General features: G+C 39.5%; 1 protein-coding gene across 15 annotated transcripts in view; it reads right to left on the bottom strand.

The window, feature by feature from the left end:
* Nucleotides 1–747: 747 nt before the first annotated feature.
* Nucleotides 748–16,195, bottom strand: part of Robo1 (roundabout guidance receptor 1) — a 1,019,974-nt gene continuing 1,004,526 nt past the window's right edge. For 14 of the 15 annotated variants that reach the window (XM_006522960.4, XM_006522963.4, XM_017316894.2 and 11 more), the window contains 3 exons: nucleotides 12,272–12,580; nucleotides 5,052–5,248; nucleotides 748–3,891 (listed from right to left, as the gene is read on the bottom strand). In XM_006522960.4, coding sequence (XP_006523023.1) covers nucleotides 3,877–3,891; nucleotides 5,052–5,248; nucleotides 12,272–12,580 — 521 coding nt within the window. In that variant the 3' untranslated portion in view covers nucleotides 748–3,876. The remainder of the gene's footprint in view (nucleotides 3,892–5,051; nucleotides 5,249–12,271; nucleotides 12,581–16,195) is intronic. The other variant, NM_019413.2, reaches the window with a different exon arrangement.

Here is a 16,195-nt window from a genome sequence, read left to right as displayed (position 1 = left end):
GTTCCAGGGCAGCTAGACTACTCAGAAAAGCCCAGTCTCAAAAAATCCCAAATCAAACCAACCAACCAACCAACCAAACCCCCAAAGAGTTGACAAATGCAGACCATTGATAATTTGACAACAGTGATATTCAAGACCTCTGCATCTTGATACATAGAGCCAGCCTCTGGCATTCAGATGCTACCCTGTGGAGAATAAAAGAAAAGAAAAATCCACCGCACATCTGAAAATTTCAAGAAAGTCAGAGATGACCCTGCTCACCTTGGGCCATCACTCAGATAGACATATCCTTTTAGGAAGGAAGAGAGATACTTACAATTAAGCTTATGATGATTACAAGACTCACAGAGTCTTTCTCTAAGGATGACTACACAGAAAACAATTGCTAGGGAAAAGAAATGGTGGCACCTGCTAATGATGTAATTATTACATTAGGCAATTCAAGGAATGCAGTTTTTTTTTTTGAGTCATTGTCCATGATGGGGTAGACTTTTTGGTGATATAGCTGGATTTGAGTCACCCAAACTGGTAAAACTAACCACATCCCTCCCCCAGAATGCCTCGGTTCACGAAACTGGACTTGTATGGTGTCATTTCATTCATTTGTTGTGGTGTTGTCTGTGGTAGACAGATGAACAGATGTTTGGTCACATCTGTCCTGGAAGAAGAGTCCCATATAGACCAAGACTGCATTGTTTTTGTTTGGTTGGGGTTTTTTTTGCTACAATGTACAACAGCAGCCCCCAATAGACACTAAATCCATTTATTGAGAACTCAAGTGACATATCTGTATTACCAACTGTGCAAAGAAGAAAATACCAGAAATACAATGCCAGCAATTCATTTACTGCCCTTGCATTCGAAAGCAAAGAAACGAACAAGAACAGCAAGCATTTATTCCACAATGGGGTAATTTCACAGTGAGTTTTACTTACCAGAGATGGAAGGACCCTCGTCCTTACACCACACTTATGCTTTTTCTCTCATGCAAATGTTTAGGAACAAATCAGGGATGAAAAACATGGAGACTGCATGTGTAGTGAATTTCAGTCCATAAAGATAACAATATCTTAATACCGTTGTGGAGTTTACAGAGTCTGTGTAGATACATCAACTCACTGAATCATGACAATCGCTCCTTGAGGTAGGTATTACTGACTTTACAGGTGAAGTACCTGAGACTTAGAGGTTAGGTAACATGTCCAAAGAAACACAACCGGGACAAAGCCAGGATCCGGTCTTGTCCCGGCCTTCTGATATACAGAATTTTGTGTGTGAACTGCAGCATGTAATATAAAAGAGAGATAGTAGCTTATTAGTAGTTCACCCACCTAGAAAAAGAAAATCTGTCCATTACATATGTTCCTTATCCCCCCTCCCCAACCCACAGTGATTTGTTTTTTAACAAAGAAACTAGCTCCTTGACCTCTAGGTCTGTTTATATATCAAGTAGATGATGATAATCACATCACTTTTATAAAATTACATTCCAAATTAAGCCCTTCATTGTTCCGTTTCATTTCTTCAGCTTTTCTGGTAAACACAAAAATTTAGGTAAAAGAAGAAGAATCTATATCACAGGGTGGGTGGGTGGGTGTCAGGGATCTAAGCTCCAGGACATTCTGTGGATCTTGACATTTCCAAGCCACGGTAGCCATGGTACCCCATCCACGTGACATTCTGCAGTATGGTGCTTTAACTGATCACAGCGTGCAACCTGGTATATCAGTGCCAGCCCAAATTTTCTCTGACAAGCAATGGGATTTATAAGCTTTCTTACTGACAGAACATAGGTGGTTCAAGCTTGACCAATGAGGTTTACTGGAGTTGCATCCTGATCATTTCAGAAACAGGCTAACTGAAATTCAGATACACATACAGAACCAAACACAGCACACCTTTCAGAGTCGCTCTCTGACCACACAGCTAACTTCAACTTGAGAATCAGCTCCCACTTACTTCACACAACTGCAATGAGAATTTTTTGCTTGGTAGTAGAACCTGGATGCTCATTAGGAAAACTGAGAACTCCTTCGTTTTCATAATGTGGTGGTGAAATGCGAAGACAAAACAACTTTGTGATTTAATGGAATAAATCTGATAGTCATACAATGAAAAAAAAAATCAACACAAGGAAGGATGATGTATTTGAGAACATTTTTAATAAATAATATGACAAAATTACTTTTCTGATTATTGAATTTTCAGTATGCAAAAGTATGGCTAAAAATAAAGAGGTTTCTTACATGAACATAATGAAAACATTAATCACGTGGATTGTTCCCTTAGAACTGCACATCCTTTCTATGGGACATGGGGCTTCTTCAAATTAGCTAAATGAATACACTTAGTTTTAGGTGAATACCAGCCTTTTGTTTTTATTTGCTTTTATTTATTTATTTATTTATTTATTTATTTATTTATTTTGTAGTTCAGTTTTGTTTGGCTTTGTGGGGGTCAAGCCTGATACCTATGCATGACTAAAGATTCATTTTGTTTTCTTCAAATAGCACCAATTATAAAGTCAATGAAATTCTTAAAATGTCAAAAAAAATTATAGAAACCTACAGTCACAGAGCATCACTTGGCAATTCCGAGTTGGAATTCCTCTTATGAGCTTCTAAGGAAATCTTATAAGATTCAACATTGGCCACGAAAAACTTAGAACAAAAAAATTTTTTTTTAAGTCCAGGAAAAATTGGAACCATTTGGTTCACAGCCCACGATAAAGTCTGTACGTGACCTCACCAGCTGTCACCATTCAAATATTGCAAATACAAACACAGAGCATTAACAAAACAGGCTAGAAACACTTCTCAACAGTTTCTTCAATAAGAAAAAAAAGGTTAATAGTTACAATGGTTTACAAATAAAGTTTAGTGATTGTGCTTTTAAAACCAAAAAAAAAAAGATTAAAAACAGTGCATTACAAAAAACAACAACAACAACAACAACAAAAAAAATCAAACAAACCTCCTTAAGTGGCACTTCTGAAAGGTGATCTGACACTACCAGAAGAAATTTAGGCCAGTTAAGATAGGGATGTCTTTACTCAATTGGTCGTTAAAAACATCCATTTGCGTGGAATATGCATTTGTAGTTGCTTTTTGATTGAAAAATAGAACAAGATTTTTGCTAGGTTTACTTCTCACAATGACTAGACAACCAGAGGTCCAACTGGCTCAGCCCTACTTATCCAAAAGTACATTTCCAAGAATATATTTCAATGGTTGAAATAAAGACAAAATAAAGTACCACCAGGAGTTGCAAAGAGTATATATTTACAATGCTTCTACCCCATTGAAATTAGACTGTAGTTCTGTATGTGATAGACTTTTAGTTTATGCCAGCAAAGGGTGGTATAAAAGACTGATCCTAAAATCATGTAAAATGAAGTATGCTTCAATTGGCCTTAGCAGTTGGTCATAGAACAATTATACTTTGAGAGCCCTTGGCATGAGGTTGAGTCATCACCTTTATATCATTGATCAATATTTTGCTATCAATTAGCGTGATATATAAGCAGTGCAATGCCATATCTCAGGGGCAAATCGCAAAAAGAATTGGTCTGTTCTTCCTTGCTGGCTGATGGCTGAAGCAAGCATTCAAGACACTTCCAGTGTTGGAAGTCAAGGATAACGGCTGTAACAGCGTCGCGGCAGGGGGAGGTTCATTAAGGGTTAGGCAATCAATCAGCAACACTAAAAACCCAAGAAACTTTTAAAAAATGTTATCCCAACAGGAGGAATAAAAACGGCAACTTGTCCATTCTGATTGCACTGAACAATTTCATCTGGTATTGTGTGTCATCAGACGGGAGGAGGCCTCTTGAGTGATGGTTTTTCACATTAGCATCGTAAGCCTCTCTGGTTGTCTTCAGCTTTCAGTTTCCTATAAGAGATGAAGTTGTTGTTCAATTTGAAACCAAATCCAAAGTTCAATTGTCTTATGTTTACTTATAGTCATTGACTATGAATGTTCTCTTCGTTCATTGGTTGGCACTGGTGTTCATCACCACTAATTCATTTCTCAACTTCAATTGGTCTTTATAGCAACTCGAGCATCCTCAAACAAATACCAAACTCTTTGGACCACACCTGGATGTCACAGGTAGTAGCATAGGGCACTGGGTAAAGAGAAGTGTTCTTACTTCCCACTTCCCCCAGGTGCCATCTCACCATTTAAATTCTGTATCTCATTTCTAAATACTGGATTAATGGAAAGAATCTTTCAGTCCCCCCCTCCCCCCCTCCCCGCCGCAAAGTCATTCTATTTAAAAGGCCAAAAAATTAACTTGAAAGCCAAATAGTCTACAGTGTTTTTGGGAGAAAAGCTATCTTACTCCAAACCACAAAGTCTAAACATGAGATTCCTATGATATTTAATTACATGGGATTTCTTAACATTTTCATCTTATGTTTTGGAGTAAGACTCTCAAACTCATTCAGCATATACTTGAGATTAACTATCTTTGTAAAGAAATAAGTTTCTCTGTGAGTTACTTTTTATTAAAGAGAAAAAAAATATACCGATTTTTAAAGGGAAGGAACTTTTAAATATGACCTCCAACTATATCTTGTACATTATCTCTAGATTACAAAAAGGGAAGAGGCATTTATTTGACTTGGAAAGAGCTCTTTTTTGGGCTAGGCTCCTTTCCAAAACAGTGAAAGTGAAAAAGGGCTGGAAAGTTAGTCAATTTATGCCTGGTGACTGACAATAGAGGCTACACACGCATCATAATTGCTTACCTCATTGAAGACTCATAAAATACTATGAATTATAACATGTCAGACCAAGTTATTTCCCAACTTGTGTTTCTAGAGCTCATTCACAATTTTAAATGTTAACAATGATGTTTCTGAAGACTTAAAGTTCATATTCCTTCACATGTTTTCAGAGAGAAAACATGTATGACATTAGGATGCTCAAAGATTGTGAAAAAAAAATGACTACATGTCTGTACACTGACAGACGTTCAGAACTTAAAAGGCTGACATCACAGCTACAAACAGACTAATGTTTTAAAACTTTGGGAAAATTATGCATACCTCTAATTCTTCATTATTCTCATCTCCTCTTTCAAATCCCCCAAGTACTTGCATTTCTGCCATATTCCTTCGGCCCACATTTGCTTGCTCTCTTTGTCGGCTCCCTGATCCTCTTGATGACATAGAGCTGGAGGAACTGGGGTCTCTAGGGTTGTTTGACGTTGGGAAAGTAGGTCTACAGTACGGAAGAATATCCTCTGTGTAAAGAAATACAAGGAGAGCATGTGAGCAAGACAGAACACTTTTCATTTTCTATCTAGTCACTCCTGTCTATCTGTAATCCTGGCTGAGCAAGCATGAATGATTCTGAGGCGTAAATACCAAAACGACAAGCATTATGAACAATGTAGGACTGCCTTTTGGAAATGACAATATCATCTCTTATTGTTTTCCACACAGGGGTTAGGAATTTGGGATTGACTACACTCATGAGCTAGTGTCCATCTCAAACTCACATCAGACCAAGGCCATTACAGGAGAAAAGTCAAGTGTGGACTCAATTGAGTTCCATTCTTTTATTCACCATGTGATCTTAAGTAATTTAGTTTCTGATGCCCATAAACGTGGTAGTAGAACATGAACTTACAGGAGCTCTTACTGTTGACATGAACAAAATAAGAGAGTGAAATAATTATGCAAACAAGACGTTCTTATAAGGAGTTAGGAAGGAGTCAGTTCCCAATCGAGATTTAAGTTTAGGTTTAGACTTTCCCTCTTGAGGTGCCAACTTCAACATATTTGCACCATTTAACTCTCATATATTTGAATGATTTGTTCCCTGTTGGTGGAACTATTTGGGAAGGATTAGGGGGTGTGGCCTTGTTGGCAGAGGTATGATATTGGGGATGGGCTTTGACATTTCAAAGCCAAGCCATTTCCAGTTAGCTCTTTTTTTTTTTTTTTGCCTTGTACTTATATGTATTTGATGTAAGTTTTCAGCTACTGCTCCAGCATATGCATGCCTGCCTGCTGCCATGTTCTCTATCATGATGGTTCTGAACTCACCATCTGAAATGTGAGCCCCCTAGTAAACGCTTTCTCCTATTGGCTGCCTTGGTCATGGTATCTATTTACAGGCATAGGAAATAAAGAAGACAGTATACTAGTTAATTATTTCTTGAATTTCTATCTTCTTACAACTTTAAGTTTACTATTGCTGAATCATTTGACTACTTGTTTACTTTTCTTCCATAGTATGACTACATTCTGGACACAAATTCATAAAAATAAAACTCTTCTATGTGTTCTCTGTACATGTAAATGTCACTTTTATCTCCTCAGATGAAGCGATGAGATGAGCCATACCCACACTTTACTAGTGCAAGGCTTAGGCTGAATCAGAGCCTTTCTATCTAACTGTCCCTAGGCCTAGGCCTGGAAGCTTCCCACCTCTGCACAATCTAATCTTCAATATGCAAGCAAGGACCTTGAAGTCTTTAGCTTCCAATGATATCTGCTGACCTTGTCCTAGAATGTTCCAGACTCCAAGACTTATTACTGAAAAAGCTCATCCTTTCTAGCTCTTTCTTAACTCTGGCTGGCTGGTTCAACTCAGCTGTTCTCACTTAAATTCCTCTCTAAGATGACTGACTCAAACTAGCTTCCTTTGCCTTCTGATTTCTCTGCAAGGAACGACAACCTCTGAATTCCAAGAACCAAACCGCTTCAAACTCAACTACTTTGCTCTGAACTCAACTCAACTGTACTCACCTGGACTGCACCAGATTTATCTCCTGCACCAGCCCTGTCTCCCTCACTACTCTTTAAGTCGCCTCTCTTCCCTGTCTGTTTTTATGGGAGACAGGCATATCCTATCTCTGACGTATTCAGTCAAATCTTTCTCTGATTCTCCACTTTGTCTGCCCTTCAATTCGATGTCATCCTTTGGGATTAGAGGTGTGTAGTAAAGGCATGCCTATATTCCAGCCAGAGAGATTAAAGGTGTGTGGCATGTCTGCATTCCAGCCAGATCATATTTTTGGTTATGATCCCTTGCCAGAGCAGCCATGATACTGGGTTAATCTCTTCAGCAGAAGATAAGGTGAGGATTGAGATTCCCTTCTAGCTCTCTGGTATCAGTTCTAAATGACTGTTCCCCAGTCCTTTCAAGAAAAGTCTTCTCCCGTGAGCCATGAGCCACTTACTCAGGAAGCCATTCCCAATCCTCAATGGTCCCTTGCTCTTTTCAGTCTTCTCCTCACTGCCTCAGTTCTGACTCTGGGGAGGTTTCTCTCCCTGTGCAGTCTCTTTTCACTGGTATCTACTTAATTCAGCCTGTTTCTTGCTGTTGATGTACATTTTTTGTCAACCACAATATGTTCAAAAATCTCTGGTTGAGTCCTTTGCCCTAAGTCTATGGTCCTCTTCAGGAATCAGTCTGCTTCTTCTTCCTTGCTCAACAACCAACCTTCCTAGAAGACAAACTAGGCTGGGCTGTGGTGGCACATGACTTTAATTCCAGCAATCAGAAATGCAGAGACAGGAAGATCTCTGTGCATTCAAGAGCGGCCTGGTCTGCCGTCAGAGCTGTACCCAGAGAACATCTGTGTTGAAAAACCAAAACCAACTAACCAAAGAAACAAAAAAACAAAAGGGAAATTGGCTCAAAATTGGGAGTTCTAGGTCTCATTCACTCTGATTCTTGATTGCAACATTACTCTTCGCTCAGCTCTCAGCAACCCTTCCTTCCTTACCTGTCTTCTCAGGACATGTTTAATACATAAGTGTGAAGAAGTCAGGTCAGTACCCTAACATTTTCTCTGTTCTTTCCAAAGCTGCACACATACCACGTGCACAGATATTTGTATTTTTTCTTTCCAACTTCTCTGGGGCAATTTCATCCATTCTTTTGGATATAACATTTTGAGAATATAACGTTGTCTATTTTATGTGTTGTTATATTCCCAGACTGTCATATAATAAATAGATCATCAATATATAGTCTTGAACAAAAAGAGAAGTGATTTTAAACTCTAATTTCCATGAACTATGTCCTGAATCTATTGTTCCGACAACCAACTCAGTTATACTTCTTTATACTCAACAGGCTGAACACTGATTGCAAGCTACCTCTCCTCTGAGATTGGTTGTTAACACTCAAGAGATTACAGTGTTGTCTCTGTGGAGGTAAATGACCCTTTATGTACCTCTAGTCCTTCATCTCTGCATATTTTCCCCCTTTTGTGTGTGTGTGTGGAAGGTGCTGATACTGGCTTTCTCTGCGTAGCTCTGCCTGTCCTGGAACTCACTTTGTAGTACCAACTGGCCTTGAACTCACAGGGATCCAACTGCCTCTGCCTCTACCTCCGAGTGCTGGCATTCAAGGTGTGTACCACCAATGCTTGACTGCCTTACACATTCAGTTTATATGTCATTTCTACAGGAAAGACTTCTGGTTCTTTTTTTGCCATTACCCAGATTGCTAACTGTCCTTATTCTGAACACCCAGGGGTCACAGTATGGTTGAAATAATGCTAAGTGTAAGAATATTTGTATTTTGGCCAGTCTTCAAGGGATGCTTGGAGGCACAGGCTAGGATATGTTGAAGACTTAGCAGTAAGTGATACTGTCCTTAGGGAAAACATGGCTACATAAAATCTTAAGATAGCTATGAATTACAGTATGCAAATTTTCTTCACCCTTTCTTCTCTGCATGTATGAGCACATGCTTATAGATATCTGAAGACTTAGGGCTGTAAATATAGTACAATGAGTATTTGATATGTGTAGAAATCAATCAAACAAAGGTAAGTCAGCACAAAGGAGCAGACCTTCATGTCTAGAAAAGCACTTTCCTTAATTAAAAATATCCATTCATTACATATGTAAATCAGGGTGCCTCTGTCATTACATAAATAATGTAAATTGAATCAAGAAGGTGAAAATTACAGCAATGCTTAGCCATGATAATTTAATGATGGACACACTTGGGGTTATGGTTCAAATCAAAATCTGGAAAATCAAAGCGGAATAGCAACTGGATCTGCTAAATGCATTTCATGGAGTAGACTTCCTTGTTTCTAACTTAATGGTTTCCAACATAGTCCTATTGATAGAAATAATTTTATGATGTAACAGCTACTTATTAAATTTCTGAAGATTACTTTAAACTCTTCTTCCTCTTTGCTCCAATCCTGTCACACCCAGATCTTTCTAGCCCTGCCATTTTCTCCTAAAGCATCTCTCAGACTTGTATATTGGCTCAGCAATCACAAAAAAGGTCATACTTTCTGACCAGACATGAAGTCTGTAACTGACAAAATTATATTTAGTATATAAATCACTACTGAGAACACAGGGCCCGGAGTCAAAAGTTTAGGGCCAGAGAAGCTCTGAGTTAATGACCAGAGATAAACTGTGCAAAGTTGATATCACCAAGGACTCTGTGTCACACCGTGCGAATGTCCGTGTGAAAGGCACCTTTGACCTCTGAGTCTGTGTTTGCGGAGTCCCACTTTGGTCCGGGAACAAAGGGAACCATCTGTCCTGTTGCAAGGAAGTTACTGAGCACAGTGCAACGGACTGATGACAGATCTTGCCCAAGTATGTTTCTCATGCTAATTCCTTCATCACACCCTCCTGTCTCCTCCATTAATACTTTTTTATTTGTTTGTTTTGCTTAGTTTCTTATTTCAAGACAGTGTTTCTCTGTGTAGCATTGGCTATATTGCAACTAACTCTGTAGACCAGGCTGGCCTCAGACTCAAGATCCACCTGCCTCTCCCCTACCTCCTGATCACCTCACCCAGTGCTAGGCTTAAAGGCATCCACCAGCACCACCAGTTTCTTTCTTTACCTTCTTCTTCTTCTTCTTCTTTTTTTTTTTTAATCTTTATTTTTTAACTCTCTTCCTTGGCTTTGTTGCTATAGTATATAATGATATCAATTCCTATCCTAAAACATTTCTAACAATTTGGCTCTCTTGAGGAACTCCATGCCAGCCTTCTCATCCAAACCTTCTGAGAAGAATTCCTGCTCATCAACCCCTGCTTGGAGGTGAGATGTCTCCTAGGCTCCTGTTTGGAAGCTTTCCCACTGGTGGTGCTATTTGGGGAAGCTGTGGGACCTGTAAGAGGGGGTCTGAGCAGGTAGAATTACGTCAGTGATGTGGTGGTGGGTATCTTTGCCTATTCTGTGTGCTCCTGGTTCTTGCTCTGTTCTTGCTCTGGATCACGTTCTTCCTGTCATAACCTTTCAGCCATGCACTCTCCTGCAAATGTTAACCAAAATAAACCTTTCCCCCATGAGTTGTTTTGATAATATATTGTGGTCACAGAAACACAGAAGTGACTAATACATGTCCCTTTCAAAATGCTCACTCCTTCTTCAGTCTTCCAACATCTGGCTTCTATTCTGACTACTGCTGTCAACAGTTCTTGCAAATAAGAATTATGGATGACACATTTCAAAAATTACCTTTTCTCATAAAATTGCTTCAACCTTTCACCTCATGACATTTTATATTTCTTTAATTTTTATTTTTTTGGGAGGGTAGGGGAGAGCTGGTTATAGGCTGTGCACACATGTAACCATGTCTAGCACTTTTCTCCCGTTTTGCTACTTTCTCATGTATGTATGTGCATGGTATGCATACACGTTTACATGTCTGAGTGCAATATGTGTGTGTTTGTGTGTGTGTGTGTGTGCATTCACACTGATGCCCTGGATGGAAGTCTGGAATCATCTTGCCTCACTTTTCTATCTTATTTGTTGGGGCAGGATCTCTCAATCAAACCCAGAGCTCACTGATGGCTACTCTTAACAGGCAGCTTGCTCTGAAGATTTCCTGCCTCTGCCTTCCACAGCAGGAATTATGGGTGGACAGCCATGTGTGCCCCGAATTTACCACGGGTTCTGGAGATTGGAACTGAGGCCCTCATGCTTTGAAAGTAAGTGCTTTAATTGCTGTGTCATTTCCTCGGCCCTCTTATATTTCTTACCTCCATTCTTTCAAGGTGTGTGTGTGTGTGTGTGTGTGTGTGTGTGTGTGTGTGTGTGTATGATGCTAACACTGAACTCAAGGTCTCTGCTGGTAAATACTCTGTCATCCATCAACCCAAGGACATGATTTCTTTAAAAATGTATTTTCAGAATGTCATATACAAGTAGGACATATTTATATCACCAACCCAACTCCTCTCATGCCCAGTTCCCTAATTTATGAGTTCTTTTTAAAAATTATTGTTATACACACACATATATACACTCTACTGAGTCCGGTTATTGTTGCTTATATGTACATGGGTTCAGGGCCAATCACTTGGGATTGGACAACTTATGTGGAAAATCAGCCTGGGAGGCAATTGGTTCTCTCTCTGTCGCCTCTGGCTACATGCAACTCTTTGTTTAGGGGTAGGACCTTATGGAATTTAGACTCGCCATGTTGGCATGTCAACTGCTAGTGTCTTTATGCTGGTCTTTTTCCTGCATGATGCTGAAAGGTCATGGGTACATGTTTCTCCTTTATGTCTGGGGGTTATTACCTTGCAGTAGGTATCCTGCTCATGTGGATCTTACAACCACACCCTCACCTCCCTCTTCTTTGGTGTTTCCTCAGCTTTAGGTGTGTAGGGCTTTCATTGAAGACATATCAACTGGGGTGGTTCTACCCAGCTGTAATGCTTACGAATCACAACAACTGGCCCAGCAAGATATCCCCAGTGGTGCAAGAGCAGGACTTGTATCCTTTGGTGTAACTAACAGCTGTTTAATTGGACTTAAAGACCAACTGACAGGAGGGAATTCATACCATAATCCTAGTCAACCTGTACTGGCGGGGTCACAGAGTCTAGAAGAGACCCTACTACTGCCCTTCTCTGGAGCTGATGTAATTTCTAACTGTATTCGAATACTTATCCTTTTATTCACAGGTAAGTTTAGCTCTCATCTCTCATCAAAGATGTTTTAGTATTACTAGAGACAGAGACTACTATAAAGATGGACAGCTGGTTAAAGTGCAGAGAATGGGACACTATTTTTCCTATTGTATCTGTCACAATTGCTGGGGCTTTAGGATGACACCGTGATATCTATAAATTCGGTTTGTGTGACATCACTTTCACACATTGGAATGAATTGCACTAAATAAGCAGGGCACATTCCCATTCCACTGTTAGAAAGGTCTCCATCACAATTCTTTTCATATGGCTGCTGAGAGCCTACCCATGTATCATGAGAGCTTATCGAATTCTGTGCTCGTCTGCTGTTTGGAAAAGCGCTACCTTGGCCGAGGTGCGTCTTTGCTGGTGGAAGGTCTCGCTTGGCTGCCTTTGTTCCTCGGCCTTTCCCGTCATTTGGCTGTTCCTGTGCCTCTCTGGGGTCACTTGGATTTGTTCGCAGGTCAGTGACTTGTCTTCCATCCAGAGCTTCTCTCCCCTTGTAACTGCCTCCTTTTCTGTCTGACGATCTATCTGTCCTTGCTTCTATAGACGCGAGTTTTGGCACCATGACAGGCCGTACCTCCAGCTGTGCCTTGGACTGGACAGTGGGCGATTTTATAGCAGGTGGTGGCACTGGAGGGGGTGGAAGATCTAAAAAAAGAATAATTTAAATGCTGTGAGGTCTGACATGTGTAGATTCATCAAAACTAGGTTTATCATTGCAGTCACTTTCAATTTTGAAATGTCACTTGATCTAGAGCCATTGAAGGCAACAAAAATGAAGACTGATGATTTTAATACTTTTATCATCGGCCAGCATGGAAAAATTGAATCATTTTTGTTGATTCAGGACGATCAGGACTCAGAGACGATCTACCTTGGAGCGCGCTGCACTCTGGGCATGCGCACTATAACTCCCCCGCCTCCAACCTGCTCCAACCTGGCAGAGCTTCCGATCTGATTTCAGCATGCTCTTATAGGTCTTAGATGAAAATTCTCTTACATCTTTAGGCAACCTCTTCAAATTGATTAAGGCTGGCACTTAAGTTTTAATTGCCATCTCTAATCTGGCCCAAATCCCTTCTTAATGTGTAGGTAAAAAGCTCCGCATAGATTTTTAACTCATTTTCTGATATCAAAGCTGTCTACCAGCAGACCGAAGAAAGAGTAATGCCTTTAGATTCTTAATCTCTACTTTACTGTTCTTCACATTGTTTTATCACACACATCTACGGTTCAGATCAGACTCTCTTCACCCTCCACTCAGACATTTTAAACTGGATAATAACTGGTAGAAACGTAGGTTAAATGCTTGTTTTATATGTACACCTATGTCTGGTAGCTATATTTGAAGCAATATCTTTTATATAACATATTGACTTAAATTTTTTACATCAAAAAATGTATCTCAAATTGAAAGTATACATATAATTTAGTATCCAGGAAATGTATTCTTCTGAGGCGGTACTGAGATTTATAAAAATGACTCCTAGATACAGTCTATGAATACATAGAAACATGTTTTCATAGTATTTGGTAAGTTAACTTAACGTGAAGAAGTTTTCCAGACCTGACTGTGCTGGGAAAGATGGATTACAGTAAAAGAGACTTTCTTCCAGGAGGCTAAGACGTCATGATAATAGTCCACACACAGGCTAGCAGATGAAATATTACAGTGAGGGTGAAGGAGGGCAGAGAATACATTTGAGAGATAAAGGAAGTAAATTACTGTTACTTAATGATCAAGGGACTATTAGTACCGGGGTGGGGAAGGCGGCAGAGGCTAGGCCTTGGGCTGTAGTCCTACTATGTAGGGTTTAAAGCACCCCCTCAGGTGTGGCGTGCAGGAGTGAGCAAAGGGTTTCTGTAACGATGTGTGAGTTCAATTTTAGGAAAGTGAACACAAAGGGCTTTCAGAGTATATGGGCGTAAATACAAAATAGCTCATTTTTGGTTCAGTGCTCATTTCAAGAGTAGTCAAAACCAGACAAAACCAGACAGTCAGCAACAGTATGGACTCAGCCATGTGGATAGGTAGAAACAATGTTTTCATATTTTACAGATAACGGAATATATATATATATATATATATATGTATATATATATATATATATATGTATATATATATGGATTCATCATATATTTTAAAATATTTAGTATAATTTTAGCCTTGGGATTTGAAGTAAAAAGTGTTCATGGCAAAAAATGGTAAAAATATCAAAGTCATACACGAGCAGAGACATGACAGGATGTCTCGTGTTGCCTTGTCTCTATTTCGGTCTCCAGTATTGATTAGGGAGAGTGACTAGTTTTGAGAGTTTCCCATACAACAAAACTGTGATGCTTGGTCCCATGATTCAAGGGAGCACTATCCACAGCCAGGCACTATCAGCAATGGTCACATGGGGCTACGTATAATATCCACCCGTGTGTAGGTTATAGTAGCCTGATAAAAAGCATCAGATACAAATAAAAAAAAACCTTGCATTTTTATTAACCAGAGCTGCAATGTTTCTTTCTGCTTATCATGTAATTGTTATGTATCTCCAAGTGAAGACATAGTTTCTTTTTTGTATAATGTTTTGTTCAATAAGCACATCACTAGTTAGCCATTCCCAACAGAGCAATACATAGGTTGTTTATAAATGTTTTGCTGACATTGACAGTGTCCACTAATTATCACTTTGATGTCCCTGCATGAAACATTCTTGAATATTGGAACTATACCTTGAAGGGGATGGAGATCGGTCACAGTCAGAATGCGTGCTAGCCTGCACAGTTCCCTGAGTTTGATGCCCATCACCAAATAAACCAGGCATGGAGGCAGATGCCTGTGATGTTGGTATTCACTATGCACATGAAGGACAGTCAAGACACTCAAGGTCCAAGCTACCTTGGGCTACAGGAGACCATCTTTCAAAATACCACCACCACCAAAATGTTCCTCCCACATCTTACTATGATGATAAATGGAAGCACTGAACAACATTAGCTTAACGTAGGATCACTCATTCTTTTATATATTAATGTATGTACTTTATGTACATATTTATAAAAGGAACTACCTCCCTCTCCTCATTTTAATAACAACAACAAACCACAACAGTTCATTCTAAACTGAATTCTCTTTTACACTGCATACTGAAGACATGATACCAGAATACGTTGTATGTCACTGTAAAAGAAGAAAGTCTAAAGCATCATTTTGTATCTTGCTGTTTTCTTTAGGGAATCCCTCATTTTAAAAAAGTTTATCACAGTATGTCATGGCTTACAGTGCTATAGTATACTATGAATAGTCTCAACACATCTGTGGCCAAAGACTAGACAATAGACAGCTTTCTTCTAATTCTTGGATCCCTAGTACCTTATTCTGACACACATATGATCAGTCACCATGGCACAGATTATCCCTTTTGTTGATGATTTCAATGGAGTTTTTGCAATACAGTTTGTGTTTTCATTTTTCTTTTTCCTTTGAGACAGGTTCTCACTATGTAGGTTAGGCTGGCCTTGAACGCATAGAGAACCATTCACCTCTGCTACCTAAATGCTGAGATTATAGGCTGCCAGCCACACCCAGCACCAAGGCAAAATTTAGGATTCAAGTCCTCCCTCACCTGCTACTTGTTGGGGAAGATCGATGGTAAATCTATCTCAGTAGGAGAATATCTGTATGGCACATCACATACACAAATTGAGACTGAAGAAGGCAAGAAAGAGTTAAGAAATGGGCTGTAAGCAGTAGTGTAAACTATGAGGTGCAAGGTAGGGTGGCTGGAAGCAGGCACTAGGAGTAACAGGAGAAGCTAATCCAAAGCATACCTGCAGGCAAAGGGCATGAGGATCCGTGCCCTCCTTCTAGTCTGTTGTTTGCAACTGCAAACGCATGATCAGGAGGCAAGGGACTGTCACTTTTATTAAGTAACAAAATATCTGGCCTCTTCAGGGTATCGAAGACTATAATTATTGCTGTCATAAGATCAAGCTGAGGAGTCCTGGGATCCCGGAGTTCAGTAGGAAATCTATTACTGGATATTCAAGAGAGATGTTGTCTGTAACTTTAGTTCAAAAGAGAGTCCAGTGACCGTGTTAAGAATGGTAACTTCCTGTACCTAACTGACAGAAACTGCTAGCAGGTTTCATATGTCCTATAAACAGATTGTTAAATAAATTCTTCTTCCTCAGGTAGTATGAAATAATTATGAAGCCAAAGTAGGTTACTTTTTCCATGAACTTTTCTTTTTTTTTTCCCTTACTGCTGAA

Source organism: Mus musculus, chromosome 16 (genome assembly GCF_000001635.26).
Source record: "Mus musculus strain C57BL/6J chromosome 16, GRCm38.p6 C57BL/6J".
NCBI lineage: Eukaryota > Metazoa > Chordata > Mammalia > Rodentia > Muridae > Mus > Mus musculus.
This window is presented reverse-complemented; position numbering and strand designations above follow the sequence as displayed.